The following is an 18,397-nucleotide window of genomic DNA, read 5'->3' on the forward strand; positions in this document are numbered from 1 at the left end:
TTATGATACCATTCTCTGGGTGCCTGCTTAAGACCATAAAGACTTTTCTTCAGTCTGCACACAAGCTTCTCCTTTCCCTTCACTGTAAAACCTTCTGGCTGCTGCATAAAAATCTCTTCATGTAAATCACCATGAAGAAATGCCGTCTTGACATCCATTTGGACCAAGTCCATATCTGCATGTGCAACCAATGCTAATACAGTTCTGAGTGTTGTCATCTTAACGACAGGAGAGAATATCTCATCAAAGTCAACACCATATTCTTGTTTGAACCCCTTGGCAACCAGTCTGGCTTTATGCCTTGGCTTTTCACCAGGTGTGACCTTAAGTCGATAAACCCATTTGCATGGCAGTACCTTCTTACCAGTAGGCAAGGATACCAATTCCCAAGTGCCGTTCTTGTGAAGGCTGTCCATTTCAGCCTTCATAGCAAGATCCCATTGAACCTTGTCTGCCCTCTGCCTAGCCTCTCTGTAGCATGAAGGCTCTCCACAATCAGTGAGCATCAAATAATCAATGCCTGGAACAAATCTTTCTGGCTGCCGCATCGGTCTGGTTGACCTTCTAACCCAATGACCATCGTCTTGAGCTGGCTGTCCAGCCTGTTCATCACCCAGATAAGGTGGCTGTCCCATGTCTCCTGGCTGCATTTGCATGTCAGGAAGATCACCTAACTGTGCCTCATCCATTGGGATGTCTTCTGCCATACCTGGCTGTCCATTAGGACCTGCTGCAGCATCATTTAATGGCTGGTTATGCTGCTGTTGTGGCTGATTTACAGCCTGTCTGTGTTGCCCATGATGCCTGTCATCATCAATAGTTACTTTTAAAGGTCCCTGCTGTACAACAGGTTCCTTGAACATGATGGTTTCATCAAACACGACATCATTGCTGCGTATAAGCTTTCTGTTCTTGGGATCCCAAATCCTGTAGCCCATCTCACCTTTGTCACCGTAACCTAGGAATATGCATTTAAGAGACTTTGGATCCAGTTTAGTTCTGTCCTCCCTGCGTACATGCACATACGCAACACAACCAAAGACCCGTAGGTGTTTGTAAGACGGAGGCTTACCCGTCCATGCCTGTTCAGGCACACCGCCACATAGTCTCTTGTTTGGTGACCTATTAATAAGGTGCACAGCTGTCTTTACAGCTTCAGCCCAAAATGTGTGGGGCAGTGCAGCATGTGACAACATGGATCTGACTTTCTCTTGAATGGTCCTGAACATTTTTTCAGCAGTACCATTCTGTGGAGGATCATATGGTGCAGACAACACCCTTTGAATACCCTTTGCCTCACAGAATTCTTGAAACTCTTTGGACAAATACTCTCCACCATTGTCAGATCGTAAAGCTTTCAGTTTATTGCCTGTCTCATTTTCGACCATTGCAACAAACTTAGTGAAAGCCTTGAACGTATCACTCTTCTTTTTGAGAGTGTAAACCCACACTTTGCGGGTGGCGTCATCTATGAATGACAGTATGTACTTAGAACCTCCTAAAGAGAGTGTAGGCATCTCACACACATCTGTATGTACAAGCTCCAAGAGCTGTAATTTCTGATCTGACCTTTTCTTATGAGGTATTTGTACTTGACGACCGTAGAGACAAAATTCACATTTCTTTAAATCTGAAAATTTTAGACTCGGCAAGTAACCAAAATGAGCCAATTGCTCCATTCCCTTAATACTCATATGGCCAAGCCGGCTATGCCACAATGAAATCTTTGGCAGCTCGGCGGCATTTACATCGGAATGCGGACAATGTCCAGCATGAAGTGAATACAAAGTATCAACCTTAGGACCCCTGGCAATAGCCATTGCCCCTTTGCTGATTTTCCATTTCTGACTGCCAAAGGTGGTCTGATAACCATCGTCATCCAATAAACCTGTGGAAATCAAGTTCTTCTTCACTTCAGGGACATGCCTGACTCCTTTGAGCATTAACTGTTGACCATTTTCAAGAACAATCCTGACATCACCTATGCCAATGATTGAACATGCATGGTTATCACCAAGAAAGACAACTCCCTTCTGCCCTCCTGCATATCTGACAAACAGATCTCTGTAGGGTGTAACATGAAAGGAAGCACCTGAATCTATAATCCAGGAAAGCATATCTGATCCATCACCAGCATGAAGTGTATGAGCCTCCAGTGAAGAGGTGAAACATATCTCACGTCCACTGTCACTGTCACTGTCACTAACATAAGTAACATGCAGCTCCTCTTTTTCCTTGCCCTTAGACTTGCCTTGAGTCTTGCCTTCTTTGGCTCTCAGGTCGTTCTTCTTTTGAAAACACTTTTTCTCAATATGTCCCTTTTTGCCGCAACAGTTGCATACAAGATCACTTTTAGAGCGGGACTTGCTCCTCTCTCTTTCTTTGTAGTTTCCACGTGTCTTGGACCTGCTATGTGCATTCAAAGCATTCGACTTCCCAACAGCATTGTTCTTTCTATTCATCTCTTCCTGTAGAAGAGCACTCTCCACATCTGCAAATAACAGAATGGCATTTGAGTTGCTGGTAGAAGTCCTGAATGTGTCCCATGACTCAGGTAGAGAACATAGGATGAGTGTAGCTTTCAGCTCATCATCAAGCTTCAACCCCTGGTTGATCACCTGGCTGAATATGCTGTTAAACTCAATAATATGAGTGGACATAGGTGTCCCCTCCTTCATTTGAAGACCAACAAGCTTTTTTAGCCAGTAAGCTTTTCCCGTGGCACTTTTCTTGGCATAAGTATCCTCAAGACGTTTCCACATCCTCCACGCAGTAGGTTCATCCCTGATGCCTACAACCAGTGAATCAACAACTGTAAGCATAATGGTCGACATGGCCAAGTTGTCCATCTTCTCCCACTGCTCATCAGTAACGTTGGAGGGCTTAACACCCTTCTCCTTTATAGGCTTGTACTGGTCCTTCTGCATCAACACATTGTAGCATTGTGTCCTCCATATGTCGTAGTTTTTAGCTCCTTCGAGCTTCTTTATCTGGAACAAGGACGACACGTCGCTGCCAGAACTCATGGTAAAGAAAGTAGAGTTTGTTCCTCAATGGAACCGCCTGACTCCCTGTAGTCGTGCAATTAAGCACTAGTCACTCCAAGAAAATTTCCCCGCAGCGGAAGTACGATCAAAAGTGAATTTGGTACTGTTTCAGTGGCACAAAACCAACTGAATATTTTTCTCCCACTTGCTGCAGAAACAGTACAGCAAACTGTTCCTGTCTTTTTTGCCGGCGAAAGTGCGGTACGGCTGCGTCAAATCGCTCCAAAAAAATCCCAGAACTGATATAATAAAAAACAGCAGTACTTTTTGACTTTTTTGATAGTCAAATATGGTCAAACCTGATGTTTGACAGTCCCAGACTGTCAAAAAAACTGTAAATCTCTGATTTTTTGATGAAAATCCCTGATTTTAGACCTCCATATGCTTCAGAAACTTCCCCCCCAACTGAATTTACAGTTTGGAAGTGAGGTGGCTCAAAAGCCCTTTGAATGCATGAAGAAAATCAGAGATTTGACATCCAATCTGGAAAAGATTGACCTTTGACCAAACACTGTAAGTCAAATTTGCACTTTCAAAGCATAGTAGTGCTCCACGAGATAGTCTGATGCATGTAGAGTGCTCCCACTTGACAGATTGCAGGTCAGGCAACAAAAGCCCCAAATTTGACGAAAGTCAAAATTGGTCAAAATCGACCAAATCTGTACCAAATGTGGTTGTACTTTCAGCAACAAGTTAAAGCATATGTCCCACGCACAATAGCATCAAAAGCCCCTTGAATTTACGGCACATTCCGTGCATTAACACGGTAAGTGGCATCAACTGCTACTGCTCACAAGGCATGTGACTGCATGTCATTTGACCTGCATCCAAGAGCATACACTGCATGTGTCTAAACAGATCTGACCAATGCATATACCCAGTGCCAACACTGTGTACAATCACTGGCCAAGTGATAAGACCTGTCTCGACACTGTTTGCGGCATAAGTTAAGCCTCAGTGCGAGTGTAAGCCCTGCCCCAAGTAGAACACCTGGCTCATATGCCAATGGTGGCGAAATACAGTGCTGTCCCGTGGACAACGAATAAACAGTAAAGAATTTCTCCTCAATGTATGAGCCCAGTGAGACTCAAAGATCCTCCTCGATGTGCGGGAAAGCACAAAAAATTAAAAAATGTGCTGTCGAAGTGCAAGAAAATACAGCAATGTGTGCCCTTGCACAGGATGCACTCTTACCTTGCGTACCTTTGCACGGTACCCTGCCTATTGGCTGTACTTGTACGGAGATGAGTGCAGCCGTTGCTGCTGTTCGTCTGTCACGAAAAAGAGGCTGAAGAGAAGGGGGAAGGGCTGGTACGGCGATGTGCCTTCTCGATTTACGTGCACGCTGCCCGGAGAGTTCGTAGAACCACACGTATGTGGAGCTTTCTTTATCAGAGAGCAGCCACGGGGAGACACGCGCTGAATGCAGCCTATGCTGCTATTTCTGTCGAAGAGCAGCGTAGAAGAGGTCGAGGGGCACGCGGGGCGGAGAAGGAGGAGGGCCTGTGTCGGCCGACCTGCTGGTCGTCGCGCGTCTGTGTCGGCCCTGTCGGCCGACCTGCTTGTCGTCGCACGTCTGCGCGCGCCTCGCTTGCAGCTACTCCCGCTTTACTTGCAGCCACTCCCGCTTGCTTGCAGCCACTCAATGCTCGCTCACAGCCGCTCCCACTTGCTTGCAGCCGCTCCCACTTTGCTTGCAGCCGCTCCCGCTTGCTTGCAGCCGCTCAATGCTCGCTCACAGCTCACGTGCCTTTGCCATGGTGATGAGAGAGAGTGAGCTCCCTGTTCCAGCCCGTTGGCTGAGAGAGAGAGAACCCGCAATGCCCGTGAGGATGAGAGGAGGGGAGAGAGCCCGTTGGCTCTGATACCAGTTGAGAGATGGAGAGGGAGATAGAGTCGGGAGTGAGGAGACTCACTGCACACACACACTAGTGGGGATAATCACAATGAGTGAGTGGTACCTCCCCAAGCACACACTTTTTATATTATGGTAGTAACCCTTAAGTACAGCTAAGTACAAATGTGTACTTAGCTTACTTAAGTGTCCTACACTAAAGTACAACATAAAGTACTATTTACATAGGGTGGCCAGTGCCTTTACCCCAACAGAGGGAAGGATAATAAAGTTGTTGATGCGTTGTCACGCATTATGCATAACATGAGTTTCACGGTGTTAGAGAGTGCTCTAATGGCCGAGATTAGAGAAACTCAAAAGGTGGACGAGTTCGTCCAGAGCCTATGGCCTAAGGCTCATATGTTAAAACCCGGGGAAAAGGATGACCTGGCATCCAGAAAAGGCCAAACTTATGCAAGATATGCAATAAGGGATGGTATGCTGAAAAGAAATGGCAAGGTAGTAGTACCTAATCAGAATGATCTCAGGCAGAGAGTCATTCGACAGTGCCATGATAGCCCATGTGCGGGACATCCAGGAGTCGAGAAGACATATGATCTCGTGAAGCGAGACTTCTTTTGGCCAAAGATGAACGAGTCTGTTTTGGAGAGTCCAAAGAGGCTAATTCCACTATACTTGATTTGCTGAAATGCTATGTGTCTAACCATAAGACACAATGGGTCTAGTATTTGCAACTAGTGGAGTTTGCTTACAACAATCCTGTGCATACTTCCACTGGTAAGGATCCATTTGAGATAGTGGAAGGAGAGAGGAAAGTCCCACCTATCTTGCATACTAAGGATAAGATTTTTTAGGCTGATAAGTATGTTGAGAGCATGAATGTGGCATATCAAAAAGTGAAGCAAGCTCTCCAAAAGACTCGGGCAAAGCAAAAGACGGCATCTAATCGTCACCATCGTGCACTAGTGTTTGCAGAGGATGATTGGGTTCTTTAGTATTTTGAAAAGGCAAGGCTGAAAATAAAAGGGAACCAGTTGTTCCCCAAGCTGAGTATGAGATACTATGGGCCTTTTCAATTTCAGGGAAGGTCAGTGATGTAGCTCACAAGTTGAAGCTACCAGATCATTGGAAGATTCACAATACTTTCCAACCTTTCTAGGGCAATGTGCCAGAGGATATGCCTTTTGAGATGCAGCTAGTGTCACAAGAAACGTTTCTAGGTTTTGCCAGGCGTTTTTTACATTAATTATATATCAAACATAAATAATTATCTCTAGATTCTCTCTGTGTGTGTGAAAAGAGCTCTCAAATACACACATACACACTGAGCACACTCAAAAGAGTAAAAAATAGTAACAAGGGCGTTTCGCCCAATGCACTGGTGTTTCGCCCGTTTCGGCGAAACGTTTCGCCTAGAAACGTTTCTACACGTTTCGCCTGAGCGAAACGCGTTTTCTGGTTACACTGGATGCAGCCAGAGTTTGTGGAGCTGGATGAGATCCTAGTTCCAGAACAGATTTTGGCACATAAGGAAAGAAAAGTCAGAGGAGTTTCTTGTCGCTACTTGGTGAAATTTTGGAATTATTCACCATTGCATGCAAAGTGGCTGGAAGAGGTGATCTGGAAGGTACACCTCAGCTGTAACAACTCTACCTGGAAGCTTTTCAACTTGAGCCAGCTTTGGTTGTGGCTCCTTCAGTCTTAGTAGAGCGTAGGTCTAGACGTAGGTCTAGAGCATTGCATGATGCTCAAGAGACGTGTAGTACCCCCGTTGCTTTGGTACACATAGATATCTAGAGGTCGCTTTGTGACATTGTATTTCACCCGAGGTATTGCTTGCTGATAATATATCTGCCTTGGGCCTTCTATGATCCTATGATCCACTAGTGTGCTAGTTGCAGTGTATATGGTTTGCTATCCTAGGCTTTAACAATCATATATGCAGCATTGGTTTGACAATACATGTTGGAATTTCCTTATGATATGGCACTTTTACATGTGTTTAAGTTTATGGATGACCTTGTCACACTTAGATGCAATCGAGATCGCTTGCCATTTTTCAAGAGAGAGAGTATGTCACGAGGGCGTGAGTTTTTGGGCTTGCATGTGCTTGCATGTGGACAGAAACATGCATTGATAGCACCACCGGGCGCTAAGGCAGACAGGTCACAGACTTCTATTCATTCGAGTCGACTCCAAGACACAGAGGAGAGGAGGATGAGATAGCAGACATGCAAACAGCACGGATCAGCAGCGAGGGGCGACATAGTACAACCAATTGAGGGATGCAAAGTCCATGCATGACACGGAGAGCAACCGAGGCACGCACGATCGTGGTTCGACCCATCTCCGCCCTCCTTAGAGATCGCCCGAGACCAAATATCCCCCTTGATACAGCTCTTCGGATACAAAGGTCGAGGAGAACACACCCTCCGCCACAACAGGAGATAGCCTAACATGCGCATATCCAAGAAACCTTTGCAGCCCACCGGCGAGCTACCATAGTGCCGGGTTTCGGCTATGAGTTTTTGTCTCTGAGACTTTTTTTGAGCTATATAGTTTTAGCTTAGCATAGCACTCAGCAAGGGCCTTAGCGAGCCCTTTGCTTCAGCCCTTTATGGCTTGTACGAGTTTTCATTTTCATTTGTTGTACTTTGTCCCATAGGCTCATGAGGCCTTTCGAGGACGTTAATACCTCTCTCTCTCCTAGACTGCCTAGGAGGAGAGGACTCTTCATCTAGAGGCCCTAGAGGTGTTCTGCAGAGAGAGAGAGACCTAACAGTCAACCTTGGGAAGACCAAGGTTATGGTCTTCAACACCTCACATGCAGTGCACCATCGACTCAGCTTCACTTGTCGTGACGAGCCAGTGGAGATAGTGCAATTCTACACATATTTAGGAGCAGCCTTCATAGGGCCCCTTTTCACTATGACCCATGCAACCCAAGCACGCCTCCAGTGTTGCAAGAAACATTTCTAGAATTTAACAGGCGTTTCGTCTAGAAACGCCTATAAATTATTTTATATAAAAGATATTATTATATATACATATACTGCATAAACATAGTGCACACATACCTCAGATACACACATACACAGTGAGCACTCTAAATTCAAGAGACAACCGGAATTATTCCAGTCCAACCAATCTGAACTGGTCATCATTCGACAAATGCTCTCTTTGGTCTTAACGAGCCTATGAAAATAAACCCCTTTGTGAGCCCCTGGCGAAGAAGAAAATTCAAGAGAGGATTACAAACAAATTTAAGAGCCAGGAAAAATTTTTCAAGAGAGAATTACATATCTACTAAGCACCATGAAAATATAGCCAAAGTGTGTCTTGGAGGGTCTCACAAGCTCCCACTTGCACACCCTTTGTAAATAGAGCCAATGCATGTGGCTTACAAGTGATGTAAGTCACTAACTGCATCGCTTTTTTGACCACAACAGACACCCAAGGCAGCTCTCCAATATCCATCATCGAGTCAAGGGAGTGTGAAGCACAAGGAATCCATAGTACATAGAATCTTGGGATACTTCTCCTCAAGGAGACTTCCCATTCTCCTGCAGTTGGAGCCATTGTCGGTGATGACTTGCACCACATTGTCTTCACCAACCTCCTTGATAGCTACCTCAATGTGACCCCATATCCACTCTCCGGTGATGTGCAAGTCGGCATGTGAAGCATCAACCACCCTCAAGAAGATGCTGCCCACACAACAAGTGATCAAAATATTAATCATGTGTCTCCTCTTTGTGTCACTCCATTCGTCGGAGACAATGGTGCATTCATACCGCCAACTCCAGGCTTCCTTGAGTCCCTCCATGTCTTTCTGAATCAATCCTACCTACTTCTTCAAACGTGTGGTGCAGAGAGTCTTAGAACTAGCATGTGTTACATCGCTGATAGCGGAGGGAAGAGTGGGTTCGAAGCCTTGACCAGCCATACGAGGCTAGCAGAGGGAGCTGGCGGAGATGGCGATGCTGAATGCAGCGACAGAGAGGATTTTCCAAAGGGGTTCAAGAATATGATGCAGAATAGGACAATGTTGGCACGCTGTCAAACCCAACGCAGATCTTTGATCCACCTTCTGTAATTGCAGCTCTAGTAGAGAATGGCTCTGATGTTTATGTAATAGCTTCTGTAACCGCTTATCGTAACAGTAATGTAAAGTTTTGTTTTTTGCAATGAATTTTGTAAATTTCTCTTTCTTGTGTGAGCAAATGGAAATCTGTTGCCCGTGAACAATTAAAGCACAAAATTCCCTTCGCAATGCAAAAAATGGCATCTTGATTCGATGCGTATTCTGGAAAATATCGATTTTTAGATTTTTGGGAACCCATTAGGCATAAAATGAGGGGCGGTCAGATCTCCTCCAGCTCCACACATCTCGGACTTGGGGGGGAGATCAAGAGCTCCCCACCAAGATCTAGTTCTACGTGACCACTTCTTGAGAGTATCAGAGAATGGGTTCATCATCAGACCCAAGTATCTGGAGGACAAAGGAGTCTCACATGCACTAAGGATTGCCATTGGTCAAATACGGGTTTCATCCCATCAGCTGAGGATTGAGACAGGGAGAGCAGCACATATTCCCAGGGAACAGTGGATCTGCGTGCTATGCAAACTAGGAATGATTGAGACAGAGGAGCCATTATGCATTTGAGTCAGCTCCAGAACACAGCGGGGTGAAGGAGGAGATAGCTAATATGCAGGCAGTCTGGATTACCGAGAGAGTGGTGCAAAGGCCACCCACGATACGGAGAGCGACTAGAGCACATTCTACTGAGGTCCAGCCTATCGCAGCTTTCCTCAAAGAAGACCACCAAAGATGAGGGGTCACTCTAACAGCTCAACGAGTTCAGAGATCGAGGCGACCACATCCCCTAAACCACAGGCTCCATAGTGCCCAGAAACGGTGTTTCTGGGCACCCGAAATGGTTCGCTATTTCGGTGCCATTTCCAAAACCAGAAACTGCGTTTCAGACCCCTTTTTCTTTTTCTTTTTTTTTTTGGGGGGGGGTGTTGTTTTTAGCCTTTTGCAGTGCCTCTGGAATTTAGCCAAGGAAACGTATATATAGAGCAGCAATATAAGAGCTTGTAGACACCAATGCTCAGCTATAGAAGCAAAAGTGCCAGCACACACACACACACACCCGCCTCAACCACCGAGTAAGAAGTAAGAACCCCATCGGCCGGTAGGGCAGTTTTTGCTCTCCCTCTCCAGCCTCTCCTCTTGCTCTCCTCTCATCCTACAACCCCCTTCTCAGCCTGCTGCCCCTCCTCCTTGCTCTCCCCTCTAGCATATCCTCCTTACTCTCCTCAGCCCTTGCCCTCTCCTCTCCTCCTTGTTGTCCTCTCAGGCCTTGTTGTGTACAGTATGACATATGTATTAATAATTATTATATATAATATATATTTTTTATTAACCTTATGAACCGAAACTCCGAAACACCGTTTCCATTTCCCTGTTTCCGAAACTCCTGGGAACTATAAGGTGCACAGCGTGAGACAGCCAGACAGACATAGATCCAAGACATTTTCACCGCTCACAGAAGAGCCACCACAGTGCCAGGTTTCGGTTTCTGAGTACCAGCCCTTAGCATATTTTAGATAGTATATGTTCAGTACTTGTTTTTGCTTTTTGCTCGAGCTATTAACTCTTTATTTCAGCATAGTACCCAGCAAGGTTTAAACGAGAGCTAAGCCACACATCACATCACCGTTACAGTATAAACATGCACAGCCCCCTGAATTTGTGTGCATGTTTATACTGCAACGGTCATGTGATGTGTGGCTTAGCTCTCGTTTTTCAGGGATCAATCATTGTGGATCCCGGACTCCTTATAGACAGCTCATAAGGAGTCTGGTAGTGGCACGACACAATTGAGGTGGGTCAAGGTGGTATGGGACACTGTAGCCTAGACTCGAGAGGGAAACCTAGACAAGGGTGATCCTCCATATCTCAGGGTTTATGTCTGGGAGGTGAGCTGATGTTTCGGTTTCTGAGTACCAGCCCTTAGCATATTTTAGACAGTATATGTTCAGTACTTGTTGTTGCTTTTTGCTCGAGCTATTGACTCTTTATTTCAGCATAGTACCCAGCAAGATTTAAACGAGAGCTAAGCCACACATCACATCACCGTTACAGTATAAACATGCACAGCTCCCTGAATTTGTGTGCATGTTTATACTGCAACAGTCATGTGGTGTGTGGCTTAGCTCTCGTTTTTCAGGGATCAATCATTGTGGATCCCGGACTCCTTATAGACAGCTCATAAGGAGTCCGGTAGTGGCACGACACAATTGAGGTGGGTCAAGGTGGTATGGGACACTGTAGCCTAGACTCGAGAGGGAAACCTAGACAAGGGTGATCCTCCATATCTCAGGGTCTATGTCTGGGAGGTGAGCTGATGTTTCGGTTTCTGAGTACCAGCCCTTAGCATATTTTAGACAGTATATGTTCAGTACTTGTCGTTGCTTTTTGCTCGAGCTATTGACTCTTTATTTCAGCATAGTACCCAGCAAGGTTTAAACGAGAGCTAAGCCACACATCACATCACCGTTACAGTATAAACATGCACAGCCCCCTGAATTTGTGTGCATGTTTATACTGCAACGGTCATGTGATGTGTGGCTTAGCTCTCGTTTTTCAGGGATCAATCATTGTGGATCCCGGACTCCTTATAGACAGCTCATAAGGAGTCCGGTAGTGGCACCACACAATTGAGGTGGGTCAAGGTGGTATGGGACACTGTAACCTGGACTCGAGAGGGAAACCTAGACAAGGGTGATCCTCCATATCTCAGGGTCTATGTCTGGGAAGTGAGCTGATGCTTGGCTACAGTAATCATCTTTTATCTAACCTTGTGTCTTCTCTAGTTAGCATGCCTGATTGCATGGATTGGGGACTTAACAAAGTAACTATGAGTGCCAAAATAAAATGCTGCCATGTAGCAAGTTAGTGAGTGTGACAAAATTACCTCATGCCCCTGGGAAAGTTAAAGACTGATTTGCTACTGCTACAAATCTTTTCTACAAGTTTGTGAAATTGTGATTGAAACATACAAAAATGATATGCAGACAAAGTGTTGATCCATTTAAAAGAGAAGATATGGCATTTCATCCACAGTAGAAAGTTTCCAGTTGTCTGTCATTGAAGGTATCTTTGGCTGTTTCTACAAAGGCTTGAATGTTCAACTGGAATGGTCTGTTGGCAACAGTCTCTAAGAGACTAGTGACAATACCCAAGAGGAACACTGAACAAAATGGAATTAATGTCCATCTCTAAACTTGAAGGACTTGTTGCCAAATGTAGGTTCAACTTTCAAGGTCGTTCAAGAAAATCAATTTGATCCTTGTTAAAAAAGCCCTGCAGGTTCCAATCATTATCCACAACTGTATCAATCTGGTACCTTTTAATTATCAAATCCTAACCAAAAAAACCAACCCTCGATTTATAAAACAGAAACAATGGTAACCAACAACAGAAATTGACACCAACGTGACTATCATAATCAAGACAAACAATAAAACTAGCATCCATATATGAGCAGTATACCTTTATTCGACAACAATATGGACAGTCAACATTTATTGCATTTCAGGACTATTCAAAGTAAAAACGAAGGCACGATGACCAGTAAATTGGGAGCCTCGGATCGGACGATGATTTTCCCACCTCAAAACTTAGGTCTTCACTTATCCGAGCATGCTCCAGAGCAGATAAGATCTGCCCAACCAACAAAAAGTCTTAAAGTCTGATCCATCCAAAACTTCCATAAAGGGACTAACAGTATTGATGAATCACAAGGGGCTTCTTCAAAACACAATTGTTATACACGCACTGGCTGAAAAACATATCCGTCAAATGTAACACCTGAAAACAAGCACTAGAGGCAGTGCATAAACAGGCAGGAAAAACCTTACAAAAAAGCCACAAGAAAAAAATGAACATCACCTTCAAAAAGGCGGACGCAATTTTCCAAATTGATTTGCTGTGCAAAGCTCTAAAAGATCCTCAAAATTTTTGACATTACTGGGAATGCTAAAATTAGTACTAACATGACAGACACACAGACCTCAGAAATAAAATGCCTTCGATGTTGTCTGTCTGTTGGTAGCATATGTAAACCACAGAAAGACATCCCAAGCATACTTTGAACAGGTGCTGTCAGGATACCTTCACCCTGTCCATCCAGAAACAAGGATGGAGGAGCAACAGAAGGGTGTGCACTTGCAATTGTTCCTGCAGATGGTGAAATAGCTTCCAAAGATATAAACGGAGGTGAGTGATTCATGGCCATTGAAGTCGCACATGGATAGAAGACTGCATTTGCAGCCTGAACTGAATATACATTGGCTTCTCGGATGTTTCTACTTTCCATTGTTGTTGCTCCCATCCAGCTTGGTGCCCTACCAGACATACTTCTCATGCGACTTCCTTCAAACATGGAAGGAACCCTTTCCCTGAATGGAACACCAAAACTAGGGAATGTGATGTTCCCTCTTGGCAAAGAATTGACTTCACTGAAGCTGGCCACAATAGAAGAGGTGGAATTCCTCTGACCCAATACAGTAGACCACTGATCAAATCCATGCAAAGCACCTGAATCTCCACAATGATCACCTAATTGCTCAGCAGAAAAAACCCTTCTTGAAAAGAAAGGCTGAGCCTGTGCAGAAGGCATAGACCTGCTCAAATTTCTTGCAAAAGGAGTGTCTAGCTGTGACGAACCCTGAGCTTGTTGCATGCTGACCAACTGGTTCCCAACAGTCATCCGGCTACCTGCACCAATCCCACTCAAAGAAGACCTGTTCCCTGCACGGCCTCTGAGAGTTTCGAAGAAATCACTTTCATTGCCCACAAAGCCATTCCTGCCGTTCCCGGGACCATCCAATATCTGAATCATAGAAGAGTCATCAGTGGGGAGGAAAGCATCTGGGGCAGCAGCACTCCGAGGATCCAATTTACTTGGCCGAGAACCTCGACCTGTCCTTGTTGAGTTCTCCCTTCTATGAAATGATTGTGGAGCTAGGAAAGATGAGGCACCTGCAAAACCAGAGCTAGAAGTTTTTCTTTTGGAAGAGCTTCTTCTTCTGCCAATCAAATGATCAGGCCCACTATTGCTAGCTTGATCCATTGGGCTGAATGGCAAAATGCCAATTTCAGACGGTGCTTTCCCCCTCTCAGTGCCACGTAATTGTGAGTACGAACAGATAGTCGGGTCCATGTTACTTTCATCTCCAACAACTGACCTTGAATACATGTTGCCAACCTCAGCACTGCCAGTGCATTCATCAAAAGTTGCATTCAGGGGTGCTTGCACCTCTCCATTTTGATAATCAGTCCTGATGCCTTTCCCTCTAGTGTTTTCTAGCGACTGCATCAATGAATTGTCCATCAAATCCACAGTGCTGTTTCCATCGAGACAAGAACCAACTGCAAAGCGAGCCACAGATGAGTTTCTTTCAGCAGCCCCCATGCTACAAGAATGTGAACCCATAACTCCACTCCGGTTCCCCAGCCAACCTTCCATCACAGCACTTCCACCACTAAAACCTATATCCCCAGATCCATTTGCAGTTATCCAACTAGATTGAAAGCCAGAAGAGCTGTTGTCTCCTACAATATCACTACCATTCCGAAGGAAATCAAAACCAGAAGCCCCAGGCCCTGGTTCTATTGCCTCGCAATATCTAAAAAGCATTGGCAGTGAACATTTGTCATCACTCTCCCTGCCACTCCTGCTCAGTTCAGATCCTGGTACATCTAGAATGCTTAGATTACAAGGGGTTGCATCCCAGCAATCTTGAATCGATCCAGTACAGTATTTTTTTGCACTTGCAAATTCCAGCAATGCTTGTGGTTGAGAAAATTCACCTGAAAATTTCTTCCAATCATCATTCTCTATATGCCAAAACTCTCCATCATCTACTCTGCTCTTCTTGCAACTGACGTTGCTGCCAGTGTAGTTGCTGGTACTTGCTTGGCATTCAAACTCCCCCAAGCCCAAACCATACCCTTGCCGCCTAGTTGTTGCCAAAAGAGGAGACTCTTTCATCTCAAAGCCATCCTCCGCCTCCATGAACCTGCAGGGAGGTATAATATATTGAGAAGTTATAGAACACCAACTTGCCCACAGGTTTTGCAAAGAGTAAATTTAACACATGATCAAGTTCACTTCCCTTGTTTAAAGCTAGTCCTCTTTTAAAAATATTGTTTAAGAACCCTTATCAGATGTCATATTCAGCCTCATCAATTTTAAAAAGACGAAGAATGTTCTGAGTCAGTTGATCTGGGAAGAGAGATTAAATAAAGGGTTGTAGTCACAAATACAGTGCATCAACGAAATGTCTCCAAGGTGCTTCAAACTCACCTAGAAAATCCCTTTGCATCTTTGGTATCCTGCAATTGAGCCTATATCTAGATGAATCCAGGAACATGCCCAAACTCATCCTCTAAAAATACAACACATAGTGCAATTTCAATCTCATGACAGTCACTCATAACATTGAAAACCATAAACTCCATCACGCATAGTAGGGACTAGCTACTATGACATCCCCACTCACGTCATCAGTGCCTGCAATTGAGCCTACCCCAGTTATGGTAAAGTAAGCACAAGACCATTTCATGGGAAGAACAAACCCAGGCAAATGTGCTGCTAACAAACGTCAACACCTATGAGACATGTACAGGACCTGCATCTATTCACAACTACCAAGCAGCTTGATATGCTATAAATTCTGCACAAAGGGCTCTCCAAAGGAATAAACAAAGACTTTTGAGATTTCAACGATATGATCCAGCTTGGGACAAGGCAGGATGAATGAAAGTCCCTTTATCTCTATCATTGATATATGCCAACCAAGTAAAATACAATACAGTGCCATGATATATTTTGTATCCCAAATCCAAATTGAAAAGAGGTAGGATAACATCATTTAAGCTCAAAACCAACCCATTAAATGAAAATAACGAATGAAACTTCTCCTCTACCATGGTACCAAAGCCCACATCCCACTGCATACAGTTCATGCACATGAAATTAAAGCTACCCCCACTGAATTTTGTGGCCCTTCGTTTTTCGTAATTGTGTTTCTATAACGTGGCCTGCAGCTTAGTGCTTGAGGGGAACTATTACACCCTCCCAGTTTTGGTATGGAGCCAACAGAAGAAGTCAACGATACAAACCTGAGCAGGCAGCACTTCTACCCACAGGAAACTTGATCATTGTCCATGGGTCACCTAACCCCCATGTGTACCAAAGGTTCAAACTGTTTTCCCATTCTCCTCCAACCCAAAAGAAAAAAAGTCACACTAAGAGAAAGAAAGCAAACTTTGATTCAAAGATTATGACAATATATGAGACAGAGCTACAAGACCTTTCTTCGTATAGCTAAATTTATTTCAAATCTAAAAGCATCATGTATTTCACTTAAACTCCCTCTTGAGCACCACTAGTACAGACAATTTGTCCTTGCCTTCAATAAGGCATATTAACAGTAGGTTAGTCTCATATGGCTGAGCTAGGCAGTCGCCTCTTCTTTATGCTTTTGTGCTTAATTTTACGATGCCTCTTTCCTTGGATATGTGAACCCTGAGAGGAAGACTGGGTCTTATTGTCAGGTGGGAATGTGGCAGTTGCACTAGAGAATGGTTGCCTGAAAGATTTACATGTAAAATGTCCATAGATTTCGTGTAGCCGATTCATTGCTGCTTCACATCCACAAACTTCATTCACATTGTATTCAATCATGTATTCAAGTGTCTGCCCGAGGTTTAGGATATCATCCCGGAGATGAATAATTTGCTTGTGGCAAACTTCCATATTTCCGATAAGTGTTAGTAATGAGCGCTGCTGACGCTGGATCTCTTGCTCCATGCCAATGCGAGGATCCATCTTTAGAGCTGAAAACAAAGATCCACCAGATTAGTACACCCATTGAAAGAACAAGAAGCCACATAGAACCACAAGTCATAATCAGGCCCATCACACTCATGAGAAGTCGAGATAAATCATGCCCTTGGGCTTTCACGGAGGGATGCTCTTGACTTATAAGCAAGCAAAAAGTCTTGCATAGGACATGCCTAACTGCTCACAATAAAGGCTAGCAAAGACTCTCTGGTGGAAGTGTAGGCAATGCCTCATAATTTACAAGCGCCTAAAGTTTAAGGCATCTCAGGTGTAGAGAGAAAGGGCGTCTCCATGAGTGTGCACGCCCACAGTTAGTAGGCACGAAAGGGCCAGATACCTGAGCATTTTGCCACGGTTAAGGCAGTTGTGGGACTGGTTGGTGGCCTATTTTTGGCCGGCTAGTAGAGGCTAATGGGACCCATGGTCAGGGCAGAGTTAGGGCCCAGTTTGGGCTCCCAACCAAGTCGGTTACCTGACCTGACTCGTCGTGGTCAACCTGACCTAGCCCAACCTTGCTTGGGTCGGGTCAGCCCGACCTAATGGTCGGTCAATCTGGCCAGCCCTTGCGGGTCGAATAGGTTGGGCAGGGGCCTATAAAAGGCTCCCCCAATTCTCGTCTCACATTAGAGGTCACTTGGAGCTCTTCTCCACACCAGCCCCCTTGGATGTGGTTGTATCCCTGGATCTAAACAGATGCTCTCTCTCTCTCTCTCTCTCTCTCTCTCTCTCTCTTCCCCATGAACAGAGAGAAAAGCTTCAACATAGGGATGAAATATCCGGAATCGGACTATCTCCCAATATGGTTGGATCTTGACATACACATTGAACATAGGGAGCAGAAATTTTCAGCACATGCAGGAGGTTTCAAAGTAGACCCAGACAAACACCAAGATTATGTAGACATTTTGTATGCAAAGCTGAGAACAATGACCAACCCTAGATGGACAGCCCTACAGGAAGCAATACTTGCCTCAGCCACACAAACATTTGGAGCAGCATCTACAAGAAAAAAGAAATAGGTCAAAGGGTTACCACACAAGAAATGGTATGACGAGGAATGTAAACAACAGCGCAAAGAGCTGAAATACATACTGGATGCAGACAGGCATAAACAATTGGAGAAGACATACAATGCCCTCACAAGGAAAAAGAAAAGAAAATATATTCTAGAAAGAGAGAAATTTGATTTGATTACTTTCATAAAAAATCCAAGAAAGGGCTGGAAACAAGTGAAAGGCGGACAGAAACACGTAACAGGGGATATATCAGATGCAACCATGCTTGATTATGTTACCAAGTTGTACAATCATGCACATGCCACTGAAATGGGGAAGGAGGATCTATCGGTCACATGTACTAGTCCTTTTACCTTTGAAGACATTGAAGCTGGACTAAAGAAGATGGCTAATGGCAAAGCCTCAGATCACATGAAGATACAGGCTGAATTTGTGAAATGGATAGGAGACTGAGCAAGAACATGGCTCTCACACATCCTAACACATGCTCTACACCATGGTTTTCCTCAGGAATGGCAAGAAAATTGGGTCCAGCCTTTACACAAGGGTGGAGACAAA

The 18,397-nt window shown here is 44.6% G+C and overlaps 1 protein-coding gene across 3 annotated transcripts in view; it reads right to left on the reverse strand.

Annotated features, from left to right (window-relative positions):
- Positions 1-18,397, reverse strand: part of LOC147892248 (uncharacterized) — a 43,702-nt gene that overhangs the window by 13,135 nt on the left and 12,170 nt on the right. For all 3 annotated transcript variants that reach the window (XM_087388695.1, XM_087388693.1, XM_087388694.1), the window contains exons 2-3: positions 12,984-14,994; positions 12,584-12,634 (exon numbers count right to left, since the gene is read on the reverse strand). In XM_087388695.1, the coding sequence (XP_087244821.1) occupies positions 12,584-12,634; positions 12,984-14,990 (2,058 nt within the window). In that variant the 5' untranslated portion in view covers positions 14,991-14,994. The remainder of the gene's footprint in view (positions 1-12,583; positions 12,635-12,983; positions 14,995-18,397) is intronic.

The sequence above is a fragment of the Dipteris shenzhenensis genome, chromosome 17 (genome assembly GCF_047967505.1).
Source record: "Dipteris shenzhenensis isolate YYH24624 ecotype China chromosome 17, Dip_SZ_1.0, whole genome shotgun sequence".
NCBI classification, from domain to species: domain Eukaryota; kingdom Viridiplantae; phylum Streptophyta; class Polypodiopsida; order Gleicheniales; family Dipteridaceae; genus Dipteris; species Dipteris shenzhenensis.